Genomic DNA, 19804 nt, shown 5'->3' with positions numbered 1-19804 from the left:
GAAATTGGTAGCGCAAGCCCACGTGTTAAACCGACTAACCTTTATTTTGCACTGTGCCTCTATGTTCTTTGCTCCCCACCTTCACCAACCCTCACTGACCAGCGTGGTGAAGTATGGTCAGATAACCCCCACAACTAACATGGGGCATGATGGGGGGGGGGGGGGCATTCAGCAGCGGATTGACAAAGATCGACACGTACGCTTGTAATTGCAACGAATATCGGCACCTTCACAATGAGTCCATTATTCACTTTTGCCGTCGAAAGAACCGAGCGTGTGGAATCTGTGCACAAACACACCATTTTAATACCCGACTTCCTGACCTTTGAAGCGAATATTCTAAATCTTTGTTGCCATTTCCTGCGGTTACCATCGGGGGGAAGGGGGTGGGGGATGGTTTATGACCCCGACAGCGTTTACTCTCAGCGTGTTTATACGAGTAACAAGAAGCCACGTGAAGTTGCGTTGAGACGAAGCGAAGCGCAGAGCCGGTCTCCTGCCACCACGTCGCCCGTGGCACGCTCCGGCGAGCTTCCCTTGCAGCCCCGAAGAGCCAGACGCGGGGGGGGGGGGGGACAGACGGCGCCTCGTGGAGGTCCATGTGTACGCTGAACTTCTTTCGCACCGTACGTAGCCAACCGTGCCCATCGGAGGTGCGCAACAATCGCCGCGTGCGCGGCAGACGAGGCACGGGAACTGAACGACTGAACAAGCGGCTCTACCGCCATCTCTCTCTTTCTCTCTTCAGCACCGGCATTGACAAACACATTCCTGCGGAGGGAGCTGGTAGGAACGTTGGGTTGCTCGATCAATGGCCAGGGTCAACGGCGGCGTGGTGTATTCCGCAAATATGCCCGACTGTGAGGGCGGGCACAAGCCGGCGTGAGTAGGTTAAACGTTGAGTTTTAAAAGGGCACCACGGGGTGACCAGCCCCTCCCCACCCTCCCCTCCCCACCCAGCCCCACCCTCCCCTCCCACCCAGCCCCACCCTCCCCACCCAGCCCCTCCCCACCCTCCCCTCCCCACCCAGCCCCTCCCTGCACGACGGACGGACGGACACAATAATCCCCTGTGGGCTGGTTGGGACCAGGTGGTTCCTCCCAGTATAATTATTATTACGTGTCTTTTGCCTGCGCAGAAGACAATATTGTCGAGGGCTGTGCCTAATAGTGTTCAAATAAGACACGGGACATGCTGCTGCTCTTCGTGTCCGCGCACCTGGATAATGAAAAAGTATGCCCATTTGCGAATGTGTCGAAGTGCAATCCGTTCATCGCTCGAGCGTGCACTGGCCACTCATTTCGCATCTTACACGGGGGTTGGCACGAGCGCGAGGCATCGAGCTGCCCCCGATGCCCTCGGGTGGAATTGCCAAGACTCAACACGCGCCTTTGGCCATTCTGCCAGTTGCTTTTGAAATGAGTAAGAAGTAAGACAGAGGAAGAGCACAAGGTGACCCGGGACATTGATTGCATCTGGAGAACGAGCCACTTTATCCTGTTTCAAAATGGGAAACCGCCTTGGCTAAAGATCGCACAGCTGACGACATTGTGCAAAAAATACTTTGAACTCTTGGAAGTTTCACTTTGGGTAGATGTCAAAGTGTCGCGCCACGAGCTGACGGGATGCTGATATTGCTTCCTCTTAGTGCCTTTCACGCGACGGTCAATGGTATAGTGTATAGCAGATTGTATAATAATAAATCGTATAAAAGTGTAATGTTTAATATAATGTATAAGGTAATATATAGTATCGTAATTGTATAGTGAATATACAGCAGTGTGGTATACAGTAGGGTGTGTAGAATAATGCATAGTGTAATATTACAATGTATAGTCTAAGGTTGTAGTGTGGTGTATAGTAACGCAGTGTATAATTTAATGTTGGGTTTGTCTATGGCAGTGTATAGTACGGGGTATATCCGTGTGATGTAAGAAAAAAGTTTAGCTGGAGGCATATTATATTTTTTGCGACATGGAAGTGTAATGTATGACTTACTGTTAGTAGCTCAGCTTGTTGGAGAGTATACGTAGTATATTGATGATTTTGATGTGGTTAAAATTTTAGTTTTTTACGTGGTGGTTTGGCTGCTGCAGCTCCTTACTATTAAAATTCCCCTCCCTGTATTACTGCTAATCCTACTTCCTCCCTTTATGACTGCTAATCCTACATAATACACGAGAATAATATGACTTTGAGACCCCCCCCCCACCATCTACACATTCCACAAGTAGTGACTAATCCCATATCTGTATTTTCCATAAACATGCTAAATTCCTCTGTTGGTATGTAAATTTCTTTGTCAAGGCGCTCTCCTCCTCTAACCCAGCTTAAATATACGCTGCCAAGCCTGGTGGTGTTCATTCGGACACTGCCTTTCCGACAGACCTGTTCTTCACCTGAGGACGGCTGCTTGCGTTGTGGCCGAAACGTCGTGAGAATTTTATTTTATTTAGTTGTATTTTTATTATTTTATTATTTCCCTTCTACGTGACTTTACCGAAAGAACCAAGAAGATGAATCTCTGCAGTCACGAAAGCTTTAAATCGAAATTTAAAGAGCTCCTGTTCAGAAGCGACCCGCTATCACAAATGATCGCTCCACGAAGTGGCTTATCTCGTGGAAATGTATTGCAGCCAAATACCCCAAACGCATGTTTTTAAATGTCGAGGGAAAACAACCGGAGGACCCGGAGAAAAATCCACGCGACCACAGATTTTTAATCCTTCGAATAGAAAAAGGAAGCCGTTTCGTCTTTTTTTTTTATATAACATACCGTGTAACAAGGTAGAAATGGTATATTAAAAGTAATGTTATGCATTCATAATTTTATATATCACATCAATAATATACTTAATCTCTTACTGTGTTATGACATCATATGCACACCGTATAGGGAATGAATAATACTGGTAGGATCCTCCTGGTTACACTAGCCCACAGGGGATTATTGTGTCCGTCCGTCCGTCGTGCAGGGAGGGGCTGGGTGGGGAGGGAGGGGCTGGGTGAGGAGGGGAGGGTGGGGGAGGGGCTGGGTGGGAGGGTGGGGAGGGGCTGGGTGGGGGTGGGAGGGGTGGGGCTGGGTGGGAAGGGGCTGGTCACCCCGTGGTGCCCTTATAAAACTCAACGTTTAACCTACTCACGCCGGCTTGTGCCCGTCCTCACAGTCGGGCATATTTGCGGAATACACCACGCCGCCGTTGACCTTGGCCATTGACCGAGCAACCCAACGTTCCTACCAGCTCCCTCCGTAGGAATGTGTTGCAGCACGATTTGGATTCACAGAGCGTCGAAATACAAGTGCGGTGGAGCGGTGGCGCAATGGTTAGCACATTGTAATATGAACCTGTCGACCTGCCTTTGATTCCAGCCAATGGCTACCATCAGTAGTGACATCTTAAGCGTCTATGGGCTCTCCCCAACACGCGTACTGACCAGTGGTGTGGTGAAGTGTGGTCGAACAACCCCCACGACCAACACAGCGTTGGGAGGCGGCCTTCATTCAGCAGTGGATTAGACAAAGGGCTGTGACTAATTACAGTATTTATAAATGCAACGGCATGAAGATGGGGTACCGTATAAGGTGGCACACGCACATCATGAGGGGAAAGGTGGTATTTTATTTGGCATATATATAAATATAGATGGGCAAAGGAGATGAGACACGTCTTGAGTCTGGACTTGAACGGGGCAGAAAACCAGCAGTGTGGATGGATAATGAGATTGGGTTGTGGCTTTTTTTTTAATCATCGTAAAGCAGGCGCTCATCGTATGCATGTCAGATAATCTCATCAGATGTATGAGCAGAGCAGATGGAGCAGATGCACTACTCTGGGTGTGATTTTACACGTTGAACACTAACGCAGGCTCCACTGCACACGATCGGTGGGAATGCTGCAATCTACATTCCTCCGCAGAATCAAAATTGCTCTTCATTCACGTTACGCAAGAGCGTAATGAGAAAATTGCAGGGAAAACAGACGTGCTTTGACGCAGGAAGCCGCTGGTTAGGCGCCCGCAGTCGTGAGAATTCAGGAATTCCAAAGGCGTTCGCGCAACCATTGGTCAAGCAAGTCGCTCTCGTCACGCTCAGGGATGGATTGACCTTGAGGGGGGGGGGGGCCTAGGCAGTTGTAGTTTTTGGGGCCCCCTCTTTGTACATTCAGTTTATTCCCTCTGCTGTTTCACCACCACTACCACCACCACTGCCGCCCATGGTTGATGCCAATCACTCCGTTGTTATTCAACTTGGTTATTTCCGGAGCGTTTTTTTTTTCAAATGTGATGTACGATTTGAAAAAGCTAAATCTAAGGACAAAAATTACGATCAAAGCTATTTTTTTTTTCGCACGTAACCGGTAGTAGTACACGCGGTGACACTACGGCTTTAATTAAGAAATTACACTGTAGGGATTATATCATAGTGCTACATTATTGCGTGTCAACTGTTATAAAGCAATGCATTTATATGTTTTCGGGAAGGGGGGGGGGGGTCATTCACAATCTGAGGCCTCATGTTGCACCCCCTAAAGCCGCTGCGTGAATCCGGCTCCGCCGCTCACGATCGTCCGAATACCAGCGCCGACTCGGCTATTCCTTTCGTAGCATGGACGAGTTGCGAACACAATATCTTTATTATAATCTGTTTATTGGTCGCAGTTACACAACAACAAAAAACACTAAGTAAGGTGGTGCATAAAAAACTCTCTGAATAAAACTGCACAAGACAAATAAATATCGGCTCACGTCTTTTTTTTGTTGGAGGGGGGTACAAGCTTAAAAAAATAAATGACGACAATGTTAGGAAATCAACAAAACAGCTGATCATTTTCTTGCGTGAATTCGATGCAGGGTTTGTGAATTTTCCCCTTTCAGCATATTTGTGTCATGATTTATTACGTGCATTTGAATGACGGTTTCCCAATATGTTATTTGCATTGCACTCGGTGCAGTTAAAGTGGAGCTGGAGACACGCGTGTGTTGTGTGTGTCCGTGTGTTGTGTGTGTCCGTGTGTTCCACCTGCATGGGGAATGGGGTCATATTGGTCCATGCCACGCAATCCTGACTATCCAAGTTTAACTCCTTGTTATGTACAACACCGGCAACAACTGCTATGCATGGAACGATTCAACTGTCTGTATACATTTTATAAATTGTCATGACTCTAGGTTGACTCAGCCCAAAATTGTAACTGCGTGCAGCGAGGTCCGGCAGCAGCACTTGGAGAAACAAAGGCAGCCAGGCGTGGTGCTGGCCCCTTGTGCTCGCTAACAGTCCTTGCACTGACAGTCTATTGTATTCAGAATGCGTGCGTGACACCACGTCACTTGTCAACATCCACTTGTGCAGACAGCTGGCGAGTCTACAGGCCCCCGTCAGGATCTGGAAAAATAACACAAAATGGGAAAAATAAAAAAACTGAATGCGCAAACGGAATTACTCTTTCCAACGTCTTCTTCGATATCACCCATTACATACGTAGACCATTGCTAGCTTCACCAGAACACATTTCAGGTCGTCCAAATGAACAAGGGCGCCACGGTGGTGAGATGTTAACTACACCTCGCCCAGTATACAGGTCGTGAATTCGATCCCGACAATGACGCCTGTATATTTGGAGTTTGCAGGTCATTTTTCTCGGGGTCCTCTGGTCAGAGTATTTGGCTGCTATACACTTCCACTTGATAAGCCACTTCATTGAGCTATCATTTGTGGTAGCCAGATCGCTTCTGAAAAACGGGCTACGGTATATATCTCAGTGGGCCTTACCTGTTAAAATAAAATAAAAATGTTAAATAGTTAACAGCATTGCAGTGCCAAATAAACCACTAACAGTGCCCTCTGGGGAGGGCACGCTCAGAGGCAGTGCAACACAAAACCACGACAAGCCTTCACAACAACCAACTCACGCTTGCGTCCCACGCCAAGAGAAAGAGCACACCCCAGACCAATGCTTCCAACTTGAGTTGTTCACACAATTCGTTTCCTGAGCATACACCCCCCCCCCCCAAAGGCACAAACACGTCAAGCGGCACTATCGAGGTTGCTAATGGGTAAGGTGTAAACAAAGCAAAGTTGTTGTTAAAACTTGATTTGAAGCTTTCGTGACTGCAGGAATTACTCTTTGGTTCTTTCGCTAAAGTCACGTAGAAAGAGAAAATAAATTAAATAATAGAGTACGACGTTTCGATTTCAACACAAGCAACCGTCATCAGGTAGAACCAGATTTGAGAGAGAGACAAACACAGACACGTTAACTGTGTGTGAGCCATTACATTACATTTCTAAAATATTTGCTACATTTAATTTTCTCAAACTATTTCTCTCTCTAAAATGTACCAGGCTCTCATAGGGCCAATCGATCTTCTTGCCCTCGGTCGCTTCGGGGTGGAATCATTGACATGCTAATTTATCTGCTCCAGCAGCTGCCCCAGCAGACCCACCTCCCTCTCTCTGCACCAACCAACCTCTATCTCTATTTAAGGCCTCGACACAGAGGCATTGGGTCTCTGTGTGTCTATGTTGTGCGTCTCTCTCTGTGTGTCTGTGTTGTCTCTCTCTGCCTGTGTGTCTGTCTGTGTGTCTTGTTATAGGAGCTTGGGAAATGAGACGATGGGAGTCAATCATAGAGTGGCGCAGCGCGAGGGACGAAGCTAATCCTACATAATGCACGGGCATAATATGACTGAGACCCCCCCCCACCTCCTACGGATTCCACAAGTAGTGACTAATCCCATATCTGCATTTACCATAAATATGCTAAATTCACCTGTTGATATGCAAATTCCTTTGTCAAGGCGCCCTTCCCCCTCTAACCCAGCTTAAATATACGCTGCCAAGCTTGGTGGTGTCCATTCAGGCGCTGTCTTTCCGACAGCCGTGTTCTTCACCTGAGGACGGCTGCTTGCGTTGTGGCCGAAACGTCGTGAGAATTGTATTTTATTATGTTTTATTCTTATTATTTTATTATTTCCCTTCTACGTGACTTTACCGAAAGAACCAAGAAGATGAATCCCTGCAGTCACGAAAGCTTTAAATCGAAATTTAGATGACAACAATAACACATCCAGACAGGTCTTGTAGATACAACGTCTAGGTGGTTTAATTCGCAGCAGTTGTGCGTTGTGTTAATGAGAACAATACGTAAAAATGTGCTGCCAATCGCGGAATTATAGCGCCGTGGTGTGACATCACCGTGACATTACTCCTAATACACTTTATCAAAACGTCAATGCAGTGACGTCGTCGGAGTGATAGCCTCTGGTGGGGATCCGCCGTCCGACTGCGTTCAATCCAGTCATAGCTGCTGGGTGGAAGAGAATTTGGGGGAGATTAAAGAAACTTGCCCCCATCACATCAACCTGCCGTATCGCCGGAAGATCAAACTGAACCGACGACCTCGGATTACAAGTCCAGCGTGATAATCAAAGAGTTAACTCCACACGTGTTCCGTTTTACATAAATAGAAAACAAATAGCCATTAAGATGGCATTTGTGTCACGCCGTTCTCCCCAAGGATCGCTGCGGCGGTGCCCGTGAGGTCGTTACCGGCCCTGCCGCGGCACCGCAGCTTCCCAATGGTGTGGTAGGCCATCTCGAGCGGCGCGTCGCGCGTGTCCCCCAGGTGAAGGGCGCGCAGCGGCAGCGCTGCCCGCGACGTCAGCAGGCCCTCGTCCCCACGCCAGATGTGGTCGTTGGCGTCGCAGTTGCACGGCTTGCCGGGGGCATAGCAAGAGTCTGCAGCAGCGGCAGCAGACGTTGGTCAACGTTCACTGTTACTTTTGCATGCATGTATGTCGAACTTCTTTCTCACCGTGCGGAGCCAACAGTGCTCAAGGTTGAGGTTCAAGGGGTTATCAAGTCCTCTTAGTTGAAAACGCAGGTGTTTTTTTCTTTGTATTGTGTTTCATATTAATGCACCGGACTCATCTGAGTCGATTTTATTTGCAGGTAAAATAAGTTCGCTAATGAGGGCATGTCGACGCGTCGGCAGGAACAATAACAATCACGCACGACTGGCGATGTCTCTGGCCCTGTTCCGCACCAGTGCACACTAAAGTGTCTGAGGAGAAACGATGGATTAATTGACAAAACATTGAGCTGAACTGAGATAAGCCGATTGCCTTCAGACCACACAAACCCAGAGGCAACCCCTGATGTATATTGACAAACGAAGACCAAGAACTCCCGTATGTCCTTAACAGGCATCTGGGGCAAGTGCTGTTAGCACCTATGAAGGCCGGCATGGCGCACAAAGGAGTGGATGGCCAGCACCACGCTCTGCCGCCTTTGTATCCCGAGTGGCGATGTTTACACACCACACCAGGTAATTGTTGGAGGCTAAGTCGACCTAGGGGAAGCACAAAACCGGTTCCGATAAACGTCACCGGTGTTGGCCGTGAGCTGGATTTGAACCCGGGTAGCCAGGTTCATAGCAAAGCACGCTAACCTCTAACACCGCTGGTGTCCCTACATGAATCCACCCTTCCCCCCCAGTCAACCCTGGGTACAATGTCAGAAACTTTTAGGAATTTTACTTTGAATAAAACTGTGTTAATGCATACGTGTTTTACTTTTGCACGGTTTTTCTGTTACTCAATGTTTTTGTTCATGTAAGACTACTCATCTGGACACAATATTTAAAGTGTATTTATCTCAGCACCCTGTGGTGTATAGCAGAGTCTCCAACTATTACTCACTCTCTTTGACCTCTCGATTACATTCGTGAGTATGATGGCAACATCTTCAGGAGCTCAATGCCAACATTGAGGTCTGCGAGCCACGAGTGGGCTTCAGGAGAGAGTTTGTGCAGTGTTGCTATTCCTCCATTGAAGGAGCTATAACTACGGTGGTCCATTGTTTGGGTTGCATGGCCAAAGTCGCATTGTGGTTATCTCTCTGTTTAAGTGCTACGAAAGAGGCCTATTGCCCGACACGTCGGCCATTATATTTTTGTTCACCATCAGGCATGCTCAATCCACTGCTGTATGAAGACCTCGCCAAACGGCAAACACCTCTCACGACCCTGCGATGCAAGAATCTATCCAGCAGCTACAAATGAACTGATTTCATTGCTCCATCTCAGAGATGGACATCCCCTTGGACGCGTTCCATTCTATTTGGCTGCCACTCTGTTATTATTCTTGACCATCTTCCAAGTCCACCTTTTTTTCTTTTAGGAAACACAAATCACGGAAGATGCGGATACCGAATGCGCAAGTGGAGAATAAGACTCCTGTGTGTGACTGCATCTACAAACTCCAATACGTGGGCCACATAACTTGACACTGCTCAAAAATATTAAATTGAAGGCCGTGTGTTTTTGCAATTCACCAACTCTCAGACAAAGCAACTGAATGGCTAAATTCCTTAGAGATGATTCCCAAATAGTGGCTCTTCATTGACCATACGAACTCATAATCATCATCATCAGGGCAGTGTTATTGACGCACGCGTCGAGTCTGTTGGTCTGACGCTACGTCTCACCGGTCATGCCGCACGCACACTTCCCGCTGCCCGGCTCGGCCCCTCCCCAGTGGAACATCCTCCGTCCGTCCCACGACACCCACCATCCCCAGCCGGCTCCCAGGAAGCGGATGTGGCGACAGTGGAGCTGCGACGGAGTGAGAAGGTTTCGCTCATCCTCGGCCGCTCCGCGTATTGCTGGATCGATACGACGACGACGCGCGTGTGTGTGTGTGTGTGCGGTGTACGAGCACCAATGAGAGGGAACGTGCAACCGGGAAGACCAAACTCAAGTTCAAATTGAGGTCAATACTAGGAGAGCCAATTCCACGGCTGTCCAGTCGCATACGGCATATCCGCCGTCAACGATTGACAAGGAAGACAGCCGTGCGAAGAAAGCTGTGTTGTTTATGGAGCGTAATATGTGACAGTCCGCTGCATGAATGCCGGGAGCAGGAGAGCGTGGAGCACATTGTCTCTGGCTGTGAAGTGGGTCATTGCGTGCTGGGCGGACTCGTTGTCCTGCACGTGCTGGGGGCGGATGCTGTCACATGGCTCCGTGGCTACCTACGTGTGCTGACGTCCACTCGCATATAACACCGACATACATATGCGTTTATTGAATTATATATATTTTTTGTGTATCTTGTGCTCCAACTGTATGAAAGTCACGCGTAAAAGCATTCGCCAAATAAAAATATGGAAAATAGAGGTGCGAACTTTTGATAGCAGATGTCTCGAGTCTGGCGCTGGCACAATAATGACGACAAATTATTGGCGCGGTCACCTTGACGTGCTGCTCGCAGTCGCTGGAGACGGCGACGAGTGCTCGGATCTGGTGGAACTTGGCGTCGTAGCGAACGTCGCGCCGGTAGCAGCCGGCCTCCTCGCACGGGGACACGCGCATGCGCGCCTCACTATCGTGGCCGACCTCTGTGACCCCTGGTGGACGCACAGGCAATGGAGGATCCGAGTTTTGATCAAGAATCCCCGATTTGAGTATTGGGTTTAACTACGTAATGATACAATTAATTACGTGTCGTGAACCCCTCCTCCACCCGACACAGGCGTTTAAATGCACCAATGATTATATTTATTATTACTGAGCGGGTAGAGTCAACGTTTAAACAGCAGGCGACGTGACACCGGCTTAGTGGAGTGGTGGAGCAAAGTGGTGTTGCGCTTCAGACCATGTGACGCTACAGCACACGGGCCGAGTGCTGATAAATAGTTGACGCTGTAAATTTTGAAGCGGAACATGCGTGTGAAGTATTCTGTGAGGTTTCTATGAACCCTGTAAAAAGGGAATCTGATTCAGGAAGGCATGGAAAGAATAACCCCCTCCAGCAAACTGATGCATTGTCACAATTCAGGGTCTTAAAATCAACTGAAGAACTTATGATTGTTTTTTTTTTGTCTCGCTCAGGGGTCGGCAACCAAAATAACAATAAGATAAAAAAAATTCGAATTCAGTAAAAAATGCTTGTGAATACAAGACGGTGGTTCTTGATAAAGAACGTGACGAGGCAGTCCTTAAAGAGCCGCATGCAGCTGCGGAGCTGCAGCTTGCCGACCCCCTGGTCTTGAATTTCGATTTAAAGCTTTAGTGACTGCAGGGATTCATCTTCTTGGTTCTTTCGGTAAAGTCACGTAGTAGGGAAGTAATAAAATAATAAAAATAAAACATAATAAAATAATTCTCACGACGTTTCGGCCACAACGCAAGCAGCCGTCCTCAGGTGAAGACCAGGTCTGTCGGGGAGACAGCGTCATTCAGACTTATTTTATTATGTTTAATTTTTATTATTGTATTACTTCCCTTCTACGTGACTTTACCGAAAGAACCAAGAAGATGAACCCCTGGTCTTGCTTCGAATATTTAGTTTCGCATTTTTTCCTCTAGTTTTTGTGCTTCGTTTGTTTAATTTTGTTCCCTTGATTAAACTGAATGGAGCATTACCGTATTATTTTTCCTATGTTTTGTGTAAATTCTCAACAAATAATTCTCACAATCATTAATCGATGCGTGCACAATGAGCGTAAGAGATTGATTTAAATTGCTCCATTGATGTATCCTTACAGCCTATCTGCAATTTTTTTAAATGTATTTGTGTGGTGGCAGCGGGCATCTGTCTGGGCTGAAGCATACACTCTGCCCACGGCTGCCCACAGCCGAGCGCACGGGCACCTGAAGCGGGGTCGGAGGTCATGTCACAGAACACCTCGAACGGCGCCGCCTTGCCCCTGGACCCGTCCGGGTCCACGGTGTACCTCCCGGACAGCAGCACGCCGGCCTCCCTGAGCGCGGCGCACGACTCCAGCACGGCCGGCCTCGGCCCTGAGATGGCAACGCGACACCGCCGCATCACGCGCCGCTGCATCACGCGCCGCCGCGCGCTGCTCGACCGCGCGCTGTGCCCGTCGCATGCATTATTCACGGCCGTCAGACGCCGCCGCCGATGCTGCCCCCCCGCCCCGCCCCGGCCTCCCCTCCTTCACCCCGCGCCCCACGGAGCGGCGGAGGTGGCGGCACCACCACCGCCATCGGCGTCGTCCCTCGCGTACGTTTCACGAGGGTGAGCTTGGCCGAGAAGCCCTCGTGCTCCACGGAGGCGTCTGACTTGAGCACGAGGGTCAGAGAGTTCCCCGAGCTGTGCAGCGGCAGTGGCAGCTTGAAGCCACAGAACCTGGAGCCAGAGACACAAAGAGACACAACGAGACACAAAGAGACACGAAGAGACACAAAGAGACACAAAGCAAATTAGAGCCAGCAGCGAGAGCCGAGGCCATTAATCCGTGACGTCTCCACAGCGCATGTGCCAGGCTCGAAACACTTTGAGGTCGTCACGTGAAGTGTCGAAGGCTGACAGGTCATGGGACAGACAAGTGCCATGGGTTGACTGTCCAGAACAAATCTGGCTGTGACGGTCCCACCTGATGACGGAGACTTGTGTTGCCTCCGAAACGTCGTGATTTATTATTATTTTATTTTTTATCAATTTTAATTTCATTTTTTACCTACGTGACTTTACCGAAAAATCTAAGAGTATGAATCCTTGCAGTCACGAAAGCTTCAAATCTAGAATTGTCCAGAACAACTTGCAGACGTGCCACCTGTGCTCCCGACTGTACCAACTCGCTGCAGTTTAGCCACCCGTCCCCTCCACTCGTTGCCGTAAGCGTCACTTCAAAAGACGCACACACGCTCGTGCACTGCACCGCCAGTAAGCGGCAAGTCGGTGGGTGGCGAGTACCTCCCAAGGAGCCTCCTGCCGGCCCCCGTGCCGTCGTAAACGCTGAGCGAGTCGTAGTCGCAGTGGCGCCGCTCCTCCAGACCCAACGCCTGCACGGCCAGGCGCAGCGTAAACTCCGGCGGCGCCCGCACCTCCCACGTGCAATCGGCGCCGCTCGGGTAGGCGCGCGGAAACCCCGGACTGCGGATCTCGCCGGCCCGCATCCAGGCCAGCACGCCACCACATGTGTCTACCGAAACACGGTCACCGTAAAATAATTTTCGTTGCATCAAATTTGGGAAATTAATTACCGCGGCTGAGACACCCTGATTTTTCAGTTCAAGCCGGGTTCACGTTTCGCATGTAACACGTGCACAGGTCACGTTGTGCGGCCCTCTCGAGAAGGCGTCTTTCTTTAGTTGAAACTTTGCAAAGTCAGCCAGAATTAAAGCATCACAGGAAACAAAAACTGTGAAGTCAAACAAGGCTTAAGAGCTTAGTGAGTAAAGAGTAAATATTGGTTTTGTCATAACCTGCCATTGCGCGTTATTACGCGTCACTTTTTTTCACGGCCCTTTGTCAATCCACTGCTAGATGAAAGCCTCTACTCACGCCGATGTGGACAGGGTGATTGTTTGACCATACTTCACCCTGATTAGCAGTGCGAGTTGGTGAAGGAAGGTTGGCCCAGGACCGGTTGAGATATCACCCGCCTGCTGATGTTATAGCCCAGAATAGAACTGAGGACGCCGGGCTAAGAGGACAGTGCGTGAACCACTACGCCACCACTCCACCCCCGTTATATCACAATACGTGATTGTGATACTGACAGTGTTATATAATTTATAGCGTCCAGTATTGCCAGCTCTTCTGCCATTTCGTGAGAATGAAAACAATTTGCCAGCTCCCCCCCCCCGCCCCGAAAACCTCACAACGCGCACACGAGCCCCCGCCGGCCGCGTTTTACCGACGGGGAGTGGCTCGGCACCGTCGGGTGGTGGCTCCGCAGTGCTGCCCAGCGGAGGCTCCGGATGCCCCCGGGACGAGTCCGTCGGCGCCAGCAAGGCGGGGGTCTGCGTGCCACCTCCGAGATTAGTGCCAGACTCCCAGCGGAGCTCCGCTCCAGATGTGCTTGAAGCTAATTTCTCGGCGTCCGTTGTCGGGCGCGGGACGGCAGCGGCGTGCTGCGTGCCGTGCGGCCGCCGGCTCGTGAGCGCAGTCGCGCTTTGCCGAGCGGTGGTGCCGAGTTCTCCTGCGATCGGGCCGGACGGGCTCGTCACAGGCGGCTTCCCGTGGGACGCGGCGTGAATTTCTGCCGTGGAAGCGGCGATTAGGTCAAGTTTGGTGCGAGTTCTTGGGAGACTGGTGCTCACCGCTCGATTCAAATGCGGCTGTAAATCTAGAGTGGGTTTGGAGGTGAATTCTGACGTTTCCTGTGACCTCGCAATTGGTGTCCGCAATTCAGGCATATCTGGAGGCTGTGTGTTTAAATGCTGCTCAGAGAGACGTGGTTGAGTAGTATCCTGAGGGTTTTCTGGTCTTTCAGATCGCTCATGGAAAACACTTTCCTCCATGCGTGTAGCGAAAGACCCTGTGAGCAGCCCAGGTGTAGTAACACTGATCGAACTGCCCATGCGGTCCATAACATCAGAACTACTGTTTTCTATTGCGCCTGCAATCGGGTGGAGTGTGGTCTGCGATGCTCCACCATGAGCGGGACCGGCCGAAGCTGTTAGGCCGGGTGTCAGTGCCGCCACCGTCGGGGTCACGACGCTGTTGTGTTCATTCGTCGTGACCGCTTGCGCCTGCACCTGCGGGACGGAGCCGAGCGAAACGCGAGCCGTCGCGTCGTGCCTTGGCGCAGCCCAAACTTTCGATCCGCCTGAATAATTCACGTTGCCCCGAGGGCCGCCGGTCTCGAGTCGAGTTGCCTCATCCGCCCGCGCGGGAGCAGCAGCAGCAGCTGCTGTTGTTGTTTTTATGAGACGCGAGCTCGCCTGCTGCGTGGGACGAGGGGTCGGCCACACGCGTAAACGTGCGGCCGCGGTGCGCGCACTCAGCGATGCCGCTCCGAGAGACGTTTCATCGTCAGCGTGTTTCTGCGCAAACTGTGGTACCTCGCCGTCCTTTGCTCGCGCGGACGGCGTTACCGTTGGACACGGTGTTTGTGCACGGGTGTCCGGGGTCGACACGGTCTCACTGCTGTCAGTCGGCTGTGGTTTTTCTTGCGCCGCTGTTTGTGGGGTCGCGTGGCGACCCGCCCACGGCAGCGTCGTCGGCGCCGGCGCAAATGTTTTGGAAATGTTGCCGTGGCTGTCGATGACAGACAGCCGAGAGACTGTGGGCTCAGACGAAGGTACAGTACTGCGGGGCGCTGTGCCACTTCTGACGTCCTGCCACGCGAGCCTCCCAGGCCTGAACAAAGCAGACATCAAATGACCTCCCGTGACACGAGCAGGCACAGTTGGGTGTGCTTGAAGTGACCTTTGTAGGGTTGTGTTGTCTTCCAAAACATTACCCAACAAACGATCATTAGCCCCAGACTGACGGCTAGATGCTAAATGCTCATGGCCATGAGAGGTAATTAACAACTGAACTGACTGCGTAGGCTTAGAATCATCTGCCGCAATCTTTGCTCCATCACTTAGCCCAAGGCGGGACTCGACGACACCCGCTGTCAAATGAACCTCGCCGTGGGCGTGCGTGACCTCGTCAATCGAGGCTCTTCCTCTGGGCCCTCCTGGGTGTTTGACCTGAACCGGCGCCGCTGTCCGTGACGGCGTGGCGGCCTCGCGTGCCACTCCGACCTCGCTCGTTTTGACAGCGTCCAAAAAAGACAAGCGCAGCTTTTCGTAATCGCTGGCAGCTGCTCGTGTGATTTCGCGAGCGGTTCCCCATAGGATATGTGACGTCTCCTCGCTCTTTGTATTGGTAGCAGCAGCAGCAGCTGCACCGCGATGCTCAGCCGACGAAGGCTGCACGAGAGGCGCCGCGTCTCCACTGGTAAACGACGGCACCGAGGGCCTCCCCCTCTGCTCAGTGGCCACGACATCCCGCGCCGCTTGCAAATCTGCGTGCGATGCAGAAAAGGGTGACGTGGGCGGTACTTTGTAGATTTCATTCAATTTGTTAGTTGTGGGCACCGTGACCATAGTGGTTTCGGGATCAGGCATTTCTTGACCCCATACATCCTCTAATTTTCGAGCAAGGGGAATGCCAGCAGCAGCAGCAGCTCCACTTTGCCCATCAGGATCTGGAGAGGCTACCATTGTGACTGAAGAACTTTCGCTCGTGGCCCCAGTTGTGGCGCAGCATTGAGAAGCGTGCAGGACCCTCGAGCTCTGACCTCGCGTCGGGTGCGGAGGTCCGGGCGGATTGTGCGATCGCTGCGCTGGCGTTTCCGTGGTCGTCGAGGTTCGGTCGACGATCGGGACGGAATTACTGCGGCCCTGCTCGTCGCCACTCGAGAACAATCTTGCTTCCTCCCGAGCATCTCCCGGTGCAGTGAACGCGCGTAAATCTGAGTCACCGGTCACGGTCAGATCCCGTGAGAATTGGGCCGGGGCCTGCACGCTGTTGGCAGGGCTCTCTGGGCCGAGCGGCTCAGTCGTTGTCGCTGACGGTTTGCGATTGGCAAACGTCTCAGGCCTACTGGATTTGACATCGGTTTTCATTGCTCGCGTGATCGTGGCGAGTAGGGGCTGCGGATCAACCGCAGTGAGGGCAGATGGCAGTGACTCTGCGATCACCTGCTCAGCTCCCGCGAACATGGGCGAAGTGTAGGGGATGTCATCCTTAGGCTGTGGCACAATGCCTGGAGGCAGAACCATCACTCGGGGCAGGAACGTTACTGTCTCCAGCAATGATTCTGTCACAAGCGATGGTTCTGTCAGCACCGATGGTTCTGTCAATAGCGATGGTTCTGCCAATAGTGATGGTTCTGTCAATAGCGATGGTTCTGTCAATAGTGATGGTTCTGTCAATAGTGATGTTTCTGTCAATAGTGATGGTTCTGTCAATAGCGATGGTTCTGTCAATAGCGATGGTTCTGTCAATAGTGATGGTTCTGTCAATAGTGATGGTTCTGTCAATAGTGATGGTTCTGTCAATAGCGATGGTTCTGTCAATAGCGATGGTTCTGTCAATAGCGATGGTTCTGTCAATAGCGATGGTTCTGTCAATAGCGATGGTTCTGTCAATAGCGATGGTTCTGTCAATAGCGATGGTTCTGTCAATAGCGATGTTTCTGTTAATAGCGATGGTTCTGTCAATAGCGATGGTTCTGTCAATAGCGATGGTTCTGTCAAAAGCGATGGTTCTGCCAATAGCGATTGTTCTGCCAATAGCGATGGTTCTGTCAATAGTGATGGTTCTGTCAATAGTGATGGTTCTGTCAATAGTGATGGTTCTGTCAATAGTGATGGTTCTGTCAATAGCGATGGTTCTGTCAATAGTGATGGTTCTGTCAATAGCGATGGTTCTGTCAATAGCAATGGTTCTGTCAATAGCGATGGTTCTGTCAATAGCGATGGTTCTGTCAATAGCGATGGTTCTGCCAATAGCGATGGTTCTGCCAATAGCGATGGTTCTGCCAATAGCGATGGTTCCGTCAATAGCGATGGTTCTGCCAATAGTGATGGTTCTGTCAATAGTGATGGTTCTGTCAATAGTGATGGTTCTGTCAATAGTGATGGTTCTGTCAATAGCGATGGTTCTGTCAATAGTGATGGTTCTGTCAATAGCGATGGTTCTATCAATAGTGATGGTTCTGTCAATAGTGATGGTTCTGTCAGCACTGATGGTTGTGTCTCTAGCATTGGTTCTGTCAATAGTGATGGTTCTGTCAATAGTGATGGTTCTGTTAATAGTGATGGTTCTGTCAATAGCGATGGTTCTGTCAATAGCGATGGTTCTGTTAATAGTGATGGTTCTGTCAATAGCGATGGTTCTGTCAATAGCGATGGTTCTGTCAATAGTGATGGTTCTGTCAATAGCGATGGTTCTGTCAATAGCGATGGTTCTGTCAATAGCGATGGTTCTGTCAATAGCGATGGTTCTGTCAATAGCGATGGTTCTGTCAATAGTGATGGCTCTGTCAATAGCGATGGTTCTGTCAATAGCGATGGTTCTGTCAATAGCGATGGTTCTGTCAATAGTGATGGTTCTGTCAGCACTGATGGTTGTGTCTCTAGCATTGGTTCTGTCACAAACGAGGATTCTCTCAAGATTGAAGGTTCTATTACAAGCAATGATTTTGTCATAATCGATGTTTCTGTCACAAGCGATGGTTCTGTCTCCCGTGATGATCCCAGTGATAATCCCGGTGATGGTCCTGCCCTTGGTGACGGTCTTGTCTCCAGTAACGATTCTGCCTCCGGTGACCTTGTCGACAACGGCATTGTCATCTGCAGTGACGGTCCTGCCTCTGTAGAAGTCTCCACTTCTGGAGATGGTTCTGCTTCTCGTGATGGTGAAGATGCCATTCCTTTTCCCGGTGAAGGTCCTGCCACTGGCGATGGCCCAGCATTCAGTGATGGTCCTTTCTCTTGCAACGCTTGCCTTTCCACAAAAGATCCTGTCCCGAGCAATGTTTCTGTCACAAGGGACGATCTCGTCTTCGCCGTAGGTCGTTCCGCCCCTCGTGATATCACTATTGACGCCGGAGAGCTCCTGGCCGGCACGTTGTCCGGCCGCGAGCTCACGTCGCCGACGGTTTTAGCTGTTGACGCGAGCCCTGTCGTGGCGGTCGATGCGACGGCCATCTCGTCGTCATCGTCGCCGCCGTCGCCAAAGCCGTAGCAGAACGCGTCCCACCTCTCGGTGCTTGCGTTGCGCACGCCGTACGAGATGATTCCGGTGCGGTGCTGCCCGCAACGCCACGTGGCGTGGATCCTCGGGTAGGCCACCTCGCGCGACGCCAGCCAACCGGCGCGGCAGTCCTCCATGCCGGTGCGCAGGGCGGTCGCCAGCTGCTGGTGAGACGCCAGCTCCGCCCCAAACACCTCGGCGCACGCGCGCCGTGCCTCGGGGAAGCTCAGCGAGTAACGGCGGCCCTGGTCATAGTGAAAGACGCCGGCCACGCGCCCTGCCGCACGCACACAGAGAGACACATCCGGACAGCTATTTTGACGAGGAAACTTCATGCGTAAGTATCATTGTCCTCTAGCAAGACAAGTTTCTCTGGTCTTGCAACCAGTGATTAATTTTATCCGGGGTCTATCCAGGTTAGCAAGCTAGAACTAGTCCACACGGGCACACCGCATCCACATTGCAAGGAAGACCGCAAGCAGGTCGTCATCTTCTCCCCGTTTTGGACTCGTGAAAATGTCTGCGCGGAGCTTTGAGTGTTCCACAGGTTTTCCGTTTTTCTCGTTGATGTCTAAACACTCAATAGATTCAGCCAAACGTCGCAATGCAGGACCCTCTTGAGAAAGTGTTTTGAAACTCTGAGGCTTTCCTGCATGAGTAAAGGGCATTATTATTATTATTATTTTTGCAATAGGCACTTGGCACCTTCCCTGGAGCAACGGCTCGCACGCATTTCTTCGTCTCGTCTTTTAACTTTTTTTTTCTTTCGCTCATAAAAAATCATGAGCAAAGTTACTCAAGGGGCTATCATAATTTCAGAGCACTTAGCAGGGTTCAAATATGGGCACAGCTACCCACGATTAAAGGAGTTTCTCATGTGCAGCAATGTGATGGTTTCAGCCAGGTCACAAACTACAACACAAGAGCATGTTTTTCCTCTACAAGTTTGGCTCATTTCAGCGGAGAATAAAACACAAATGTGCTTTGATATGCAATGAATATCCCATTTTCTGGGCATGTAAAGTACGTCTCTAGTGTGGATGGAGTTCTATTATATTTAAGTGACTTCCCATGTAATGCTGTGAAGTTCTCTTCTGGGCTCATTCTGTCACAGGGTGATACACCGTTAGCTATGGGAGTTCTAAACACAACTTCTCACGACATTATGCCAATAGCATGTCATTATAATGGTAACAAAATGGTTCTGCAAAAAATAAGTTTTACGTTTCAGTTTAAACAACACGTTGTCGTAACTGACAAGGCACAAACGCATCATGCACATATGTATAATAAAAA

General features: G+C 50.4%; 1 protein-coding gene across 2 annotated transcripts; it reads right to left on the bottom strand.

Annotated features, from left to right (window-relative positions):
• Window positions 1-4630: 4630 nt before the first annotated feature.
• On the bottom strand, window positions 4631-16691 carry LOC144720918 (contactin-associated protein 1-like). 2 transcript variants are annotated; one of them, XM_078598083.1, is made up of 7 exons: window positions 12722-16691; window positions 12033-12154; window positions 11656-11805; window positions 10255-10409; window positions 9489-9615; window positions 7551-7739; window positions 4631-5384 (listed from the first exon to the last, which is right to left on the bottom strand). In XM_078598083.1, the coding sequence occupies exons 1-7, from the start codon at window positions 12988-12990 to the stop codon at window positions 5365-5367; spliced, it is 1032 nt and encodes a 343-aa protein (XP_078454209.1). In that variant the 5' UTR covers window positions 12991-16691; the 3' UTR covers window positions 4631-5364. The 2 variants fall into 2 exon arrangements, with proteins under 2 accessions (XP_078454209.1, XP_078454208.1); XM_078598082.1 differs by having other exon boundaries at window positions 4631-7739.
• Between the last annotated feature and the right edge of the window lie 3113 nt (window positions 16692-19804).

The sequence above is a fragment of the Lampetra planeri genome, chromosome 10 (assembly GCF_965212315.1).
Source record: "Lampetra planeri chromosome 10, kcLamPlan1.2.h2, whole genome shotgun sequence".
Taxonomy (NCBI): Eukaryota; Metazoa; Chordata; class Hyperoartia; order Petromyzontiformes; family Petromyzontidae; genus Lampetra; species Lampetra planeri.
This window is presented reverse-complemented; position numbering and strand designations above follow the sequence as displayed.